Consider the following 7,500-nt stretch of genomic DNA (forward strand, 5'->3'; position numbering starts at 1 on the left):
ATTGAGTTCAATCGAACGAGAAACAAATCTAACTTTGCCCAATCAGAAATATTCTAAACAGCGATGACAATATGTAATCTCAGTATTTTGTACATGAGAATCGCTACTACATTACACTTGTAGCTACAGGTAGATAGCTCGAAATATAACCAAGGAGTTTTTCCTTGTGTTTCAAGAAAACCAAGTTACAATACCGAGAGTTTACATGTGTAATCATATAAGACCAATGCAACTGCTGAAAAGTTCTGTTTAAAAGGCAACTCAATTAACAAAGATCGCCCTCATGAAAATATTTTTAACGATTTTGACCTAACTTTTACTTAAGGTTACTGTCAAAAAAATAGGGAACCCTCCAGAAAAATCGTCCTACTTTAAAAGAAACTATTTAAAACTAGAAATCATTGTAAGCTTATAAAGTATAGATTCTGAAATTAACAAAATTTTTGGCATTTCTTTTTTGGTTTTGGTAGGCACGCGCAAACCTTTAACAGACAAACCGACGGTGTTTGGTTAACTGAATAACCAGCCTTCGCGTTACCGCGGACATCCAAGCAAACTGGTTTGTATTACTCGGCAGATAATAGGCTAAAAGCCGCTGTTAGACTTTTTCGATGTTCCTCTTGGTGCCAGAGGAAATCTGTTTTGAAGTTGGGCAATAGAAAATACTTCGATTGTTGTCACACGCCGAGAAGTCACAGGAAAAATATTTCGAGTTTCGTTCAAACATTACACCGTTTGCGCATTAATGTCTTACAGATATTCTGTCCAAGTTTCATCAAAATCCGACAAAAACACAGACCCAATTAATTCAATTAAGTTTTCGCACCTGAGTTAAGCGCGTGTCGATGCGGTCATGCCGCCAACTAATAGAAGGCGGCTTTGAACTCCCTGTCGAGTCTCGTGACAAAGAGGCCCATTGAATTTAGCGGGAAAGGTCATTTAGCGATTTTTACGGCGGAAAACGAATGGGTTGAACGAAGCCCAAAAAGTTCATCAAGAAAAGCAAACAGTAAGGTGAAACTTTTTCGCTTTATCAAAATCTTACGCCTGGGATTTCTTTGGCTTTCTGGTGGAATTGTCACAAAGTAACCACTTTTTGACTGTTTTGGGAAATGTGACAAATTCACCACTTCTATGTGGTGCAATACGCGATATCAAGTTATGCAAATCGAGACAAAAGTCCGCGAAAAACTTCAACACTCAGCTGGAGACTTTCGCACTATTACACCTTTCACTATTTAGTACCAGTCACCCTTCTTAAGACTCATCAGCAATAAAGACATTCCCGAGATTGTGAAATATGATCAGGGCTTCACATTACACCCAACTCGTAACTGATCCTGACTTTGCGCCATCACACGACTACAGCCCGCACAAGCCTCAGAATACAGTCATTAAAAGTTCTTCCAAAAGGAACAGGAGGGCTGATTCACTTCATTTCTGTAAAAGAGGTAAGTTCAGTTTCTTTACCGATACGCCGAGTTTGCAAACCGTTTTTTCCTTTCATTGTACTAGTGAGTAATGTCACTTATTTCCGGAGACGCGGCGGAACTAACACCCGGTCTGGCTTAAGTCAACAACATTCGTCTTGACCATGAGGCACTTATCTAACTGGAAAAAATGTGCGTTTTAAGTCTGTTGAAATGTTACCAAACTAAAGAGAAAAAGAAAGTAAATTGTTCCCTTAAGGAAATGAAAATCACTCAGTCATCTTCATTATTGTCTGCGTTCTTACCAGCTCCATTTACTTGAAAAAGATCGCGCCTGTTTTGATCAGATATGAGAAATTTGGAGGAACGGTTGATGATTTAGAAGGTGCGGCAAATACCTCCCGATACCGAATTCGTAACATGCTTACAGAACAAACTTGAAGTCAGAGTAATAAATTACATGTCCTCAAATACGGCTCCTACGAAATCATTCCTCAGACCCATCTTAGCATTTAGATTTGTCGCCATAATTCGATCTGTTTACTTAAAGTTCGTTGTCACACTTATAGATTAGGTGGAAAACTCCCAATTTAAGAGCTCTGCCGTAGAGATGAATAAAAGAATTCCCACAAGTGCATAGCTATTCCTGGCTAGGGGAAAAGAGTTTCAAATTAGAACGAGAATGCTCTTAAAAGGAAACTGGCGATTACTGAGTCAACAAGCGACATCAGAAAATTTTAGAAGGCTACTGGACGGAGTTTTTCAGTCAGCAAATACAAGTAATACCCTTGCACGTTAATTTTATCAAATGTTGCATGATTTATTATGTAACGATGTCTGTGGAGTTTTATGAATTTAAGTTTCTGCAACAAACACAATGAAAAAGCTTTGAAGATCTGTATACTTTTAAAAGAAATGTAGGCGGCAATTCCTTGGTGTCAGCAGGGCTTGACGGCGGTAAAGGAAAGAAATCAGTAAAACATCATCAGTAGTTGTATAACTTAACAAGAGAAGAGAAAGCAGTCCCTCAGGCTCATATCTCTGAAATAGAAAACCAAGAAAAACATTTGGTAACCCATATACTTGACCTTATCTCGTCTGTAAACAATCAACAGATAACCGGGTGTTAGTTACCTTCAGCCCTTGGTGTCTATTTGTGGCCAAATTGCTTTGGCTTACACTTTAAAAAGCGGCAACAATACCTGTTCATCGTTTGCTCGATTTGTACCAGCACTTGTCATCAAAATTTGTCCTGCCTACAGAGCAGCAAAAATTCTTTAAATAGGTACATATGCTAAAATAAAACAAAACAAAACCAAAAAAAAAAAAACAATTAGCAAATATTCACCTCTATTCGCCCTTTCTTGTCTGTTTAAGCAATGGATCTAACCGCTGACCAGGCACTGACAAAAATCGGTAGCTTCGGCCGCTATCAACTGCGTCTGCTAACCTTCGCCAGCATCCTTGGATGGTTCTGGTTCGCATGGCCAGCGCTTTTGTCTACGTTCATTGCCGCTGAGCCCGGCTGGCATTGCGTTGCAAACAGCACTGAATGTCAGACGGATGCAATTGTGTACCTAGGGGACGACAACTACGATCTGAGGTGTAACATGTCGAGAAGAGCTTGGGAATTTGTTGGCGATTATACATCAGTAATCACACAGGTACAGACATAAGTGAAAAAAGGGTCTCTTAGCCGCTGCGATAACCTTAGTTTTGGTTTTTAAGACATTCATTTGAAATGCGCTCCACAGCCTTAACTCGACTTAGAATTAGAAAGTTATTCATTATTATCCAGTCCTCTTTTTTTCTTCACAGTTTGACTTGGTGTGTGACAAAGCAATCTACGGAACTGTGTCTTCCTCTTTGCTTTTCCTTGGCTCTCTGATGGGCAGCACTATAATCAGTACTTTATCCGACAAATTCGGAAGAAGAGTTATCATCTTCACATCTGGATTTGTTGTTGCACTATTCAGCCTGCTGTCAGCTTTCCCCAACTCCTACTGGCTATTCACTCTTTTTCGCTTCATTGTTGGATTTTTTCTAAGTAAGTGTGCTATTAAAAATATTAAAGGATGTCACAGAGCTGTTTATACACGTTTATTTTTGAATGAACGTTTTTTCCTTTAGAGAGTTTCATTGATTATTCTTTATTGCATCATTCCGTCATTCAAGAACTGATACTCCAGTAGTGAACTTCATCCAAAACAGAAAACTGTTCTTTTCACACCGGTTAAACAAACCGTTAAAAGCAGATTCTGTCAAACAATTCTTGAATGAGAGACCTCAGACTTTCCGCAGACAAGATGGAGCACTTAGGACTGGACTAAGTTAGGTTGTTAAGCTGATAAATTCAATGGCGCCATTCCCCCTCTATGGCCTGTGGACAGAGCTACATTGATGCTATTAGAAGAAATTTTAGATTTTCCTGTGTTTTTCTCCTCATCAGGTGGTGGAGTGAGTATCTTCATCCTCATCTCCGAATTTGTGGGTGCCCAACACAGAGCCATGATGGGAACGTCTTTATGGTACTCTTGGACCCTTTCTTTGATATGTCTGGCGGGAATTGCGTACCTCATAACAGATTGGAGATTACTTTGCATTGTCACAGGGGCACCAGCAATCCCTCTTGCTTTGGGCTTCCTGTAAGTGTTGACCGGTAAACTAACCTACGATGATAACCAGAGAGAAACTATAGAATGAACGCTCAAGTAACTTAACCTTGATATTTCCCTCTGAAATTCGGTAAGCGTTGAATACTTGGGCGTGGCCAAGATGGATTTATTTACTAATTCCAAGTCTAAAAAGTTCTTGATAGGGCTTGTAGACAAACTGTAGACCCCTCTTCGCTCAAAGTCCCACTTGCTGTGGAAGGCAAGACTGGATCCTTTCATTCACCATTTATGTATATAAAGGATGAGATTTGACTCCTTCTGTGTAAGAAAATTGAGGGAAAAAGAGGAATTTACAACTGAAATGTGGTTTTTGTTACGACAAGGGTGGCGCAAACCGTTGTAGTCTCTTACCATTTTTGTTTCGTAGCTGAAAGCAGTTCTGTTACTCCCTCTGAACTGAAAGTTATTCCATCGCAAGTGCCCTTCCCAGAGAGTTGGTCATTATCCTATATAGTTCACCGGTGTCTTGGCGAAAAGAAAGAGAGAGGATCTGAAAGAGTAAAGTGTCTTCCCAAGAGTACAACAAGATAACCACTTAGGACTTAACGAACAACAGGCTCTAGCAGAAGTACCTCTTTATGTTTTTTTATTTTTCATTTTTATTTTTTATTTTTATTTCATTTTTATTTTATTTTTTATTTTTCATTTTTAATTTTTCATGTGCGTCTCTAGGTTTGTTAATGCCCTGGTGTACTATGGCGTGTACCTGAGCACACCCACCATTGGTGGCAGCATGCACCTTAACTTCTTTTTGACCAGTGTTATCGAGCTTCCTGCAATCCCGGCAGGCATTTGGATTTATAACAGGTCAGTAAAAAAATGCGCGAAATCTTGTTATTTACCATTTACAAAACATGAACAAGAAAAAATGCATTTAATGACGATCAGTTTTCCAATTGCTACAGTTGCGTGTCATTTACTCTTCCTTTGTATCAGTCCCGCGTAGTCGAAATAGTAAATGTATTACTTTTCACAAACCCTCAATACAGAAATAAATCATGAGTTTCTTGTGTTTAAGAAAGGATCACAGTTATAATGATATTAAAGAATGAAACTGCTTGGCCGTGGAAGGTCTGGGTACGAGACTCACAAAAAACAGATGTGGAAAAACCGTTCAGTTTATGAAACAATTAGTAGGGAGCTTCTTAATGCATGGAGATGTTTAATCAAAAGAATCTGAGATAAACAACCTCTTCTACTAGGTTTGGTCGCAAAAGGGGCGTCATTGTTCCCATGCTCCTCACCGCTGTCGGTACCGCGGGCTCTATTCTCTTGACAACGGACGACGAGTCTAATAAGGGTGAGTAGTATATAGTTAAAAAAAAAAGAAGAAAATATTGGCGTCGGTCATTGGAACGAACCCTTAGTTATTTAAATTACCATTGAGATAAAAAAATGTTAACATGATCAGAAATAAAATGCAGAAATAAAATGTTAACACGATCATTTAAATAGGAGCGAAAATGTATTTCTTTCTTGTTGCGTAGAAAATCACAGTGCGAATTCAGGATTGACCTCTTTCAGCTTTACTTATAGACACGGGTACTTTATATTCACCTTTATTTCTGCGTGATATTTTTCATTTTTAACAGGATATTTTGCCGGTAAGATCATTATGTCGCTGATCTGGGCCAAGTTCTGGATAATGATATCTTATGATGGTCTGTACGTGTATTCAGGAGAGCTCTTTCCTACAGCTGTCAGGTAAGGGTTTTAAGGTCTCATTTACAAAACCACAGACTTTCGACAGAAAACTTATTTATAGGGCCTTTAGAAAACAAACGGTTTATTTTACAATAATTATATTGCACGATTGTGCAATACGCTTCTGCTCCTGAAACTGAAATATGTCACACTACCAGTTAAAGTATGTGGCATCCATTTAGAAGATCACAACACGACTTAAGTTTGGAAATAAAGGAGTTCATTAATCGTTAGATACAACACATTATGTAGCAATATAATGATTTAGATTAGAGGTTAAAGGATAATCGTTCAGTAGTTAATGGAGACCAAAGTGCAAATCACAGAAGAAAGGTTGATTTTTAATGACACCCGCCATCTTTGATGTCGTCATTGCCAAAAGCAGCATATTCAAAATTCATAACCAGGAATTATCCGATATTTCGTTGCGTTTATGTCAGGGATAAACACTCAACTTTTTCGACCATCCTGGTAAGGCCAACCAAACAGACCAAATTGGCGCTAAACCTTATTACAACAGCGGGGGTCTCATTTTGATGGAGTGTCATAAAACCAGAACCAAAGTAACACAATGGCATATCAAAACAAAGGAAAATAGGAAAATTAGCCGATCAAAACTCGGGGTAAAACATGCAGACTATCCAAAGTGCGGTAAAAAGTAACTGCCACCATCGATTTCAGTTTTGCATCTACTTGGTTACGCGAGTGGACGAGTTTTCTACACGAATCACGAAGCTTAAAGGAGTAGGATCAAAGTGAATTTGGAATACTTTGGAGGCCTATATAGAATGGCTTGACACTATTGTTATTGGTTCTTCACTTTAGAAACATTGCAATGGGAACATCCGAAGCTGCAGCTGGTATTGGAGTTTTCTTTTCTCCGTACATCATATATTCGGTAGGCCGGCCCTTATTTGTTCACGTAAGTAGCGACACAGTGCCATTTAGGAAACAACTCTCCTCCCTTGAAAAATGTCGTAGTGAGAATCGTAGAAAATGGCCGAACCAACAAAGGATGAGTTCCATACGCAGCCATTTTTTCTTTTCTTCATTTGCTTTTTTAATTTGGTTTTTTTTCCTGGCTCTGTTTCAATGATTTTTGATTGCACAAGCTTACATGGCTCGCGAATGAAGAGAGGGGCCTGAGGAGGAAAACTTTGTGCATTCGTGGAGCTCAATGGTGCAAGATAGACCGGGGCTTTATTAGACTTGACACATTGACTCAGCAAATAAATAAATCTGAATAAAAAGATGAAGTTTACATATCTCTTTTTAGGAACGTTTTCACCCAATATTACCGTATGGAATCATGGGATTAAATGCTTTAGCGGCCGGGTTACTCAGCATGTTCCTGGAGGAGACTCGGTACCAGCCCACACTAGAAACGGTGGACAAGTCTAAGAAGAAATCGTCAAAAGTTATCACATACTACCTTTGATACAGCTTGTTTTAAGATAGATCACTTATCTATGAACAGGAGGCAATGTGAAATAGTAGTAAGATTCCAAAGTTAGCGGTTAGAAAAAGGGAAAAAATGTAAATGCGCAATTGTGGATACTTCTAGAAGTTTTTGAATAGAAGGCGTGAAATAACTCGGTGTTAACGACAAAAGCAGTGCTGGTAGCCCTGCGAGCAGGCCCTCTTTATTAGCGCTGTAGGCCAAGACACAAGTTTCTCAGAGACGAGTCGAT

General features: G+C 39.0%; 1 protein-coding gene across 1 annotated transcript in view; it reads left to right on the forward strand.

Annotated features, from left to right (window-relative positions):
* The first annotated feature begins 1,312 nt into the window (after positions 1 to 1,312).
* The window catches only part of LOC111337622 (solute carrier family 22 member 15), a 6,838-nt gene continuing 650 nt past the window's right edge, over positions 1,313 to 7,500 (forward strand). The window contains exons 1-9 of the mRNA XM_088755183.1: positions 1,313 to 1,451; positions 2,808 to 3,094; positions 3,249 to 3,477; positions 3,880 to 4,075; positions 4,778 to 4,912; positions 5,308 to 5,405; positions 5,698 to 5,809; positions 6,635 to 6,707; positions 7,086 to 7,500. The exon at positions 7,086 to 7,500 is cut by the window's right edge and continues 650 nt beyond it. Of these exons, the coding sequence (XP_088611309.1) occupies positions 2,810 to 3,094; positions 3,249 to 3,477; positions 3,880 to 4,075; positions 4,778 to 4,912; positions 5,308 to 5,405; positions 5,698 to 5,809; positions 6,635 to 6,707; positions 7,086 to 7,247 (1,290 nt within the window). The 5' untranslated portion in view covers positions 1,313 to 1,451; positions 2,808 to 2,809 and the 3' untranslated portion in view covers positions 7,248 to 7,500. The remainder of the gene's footprint in view (positions 1,452 to 2,807; positions 3,095 to 3,248; positions 3,478 to 3,879; positions 4,076 to 4,777; positions 4,913 to 5,307; positions 5,406 to 5,697; positions 5,810 to 6,634; positions 6,708 to 7,085) is intronic.

The sequence above is a fragment of the Stylophora pistillata genome, chromosome 3 (genome assembly GCF_964205215.1).
Source record: "Stylophora pistillata chromosome 3, jaStyPist1.2, whole genome shotgun sequence".
NCBI classification, from domain to species: domain Eukaryota; kingdom Metazoa; phylum Cnidaria; class Anthozoa; order Scleractinia; family Pocilloporidae; genus Stylophora; species Stylophora pistillata.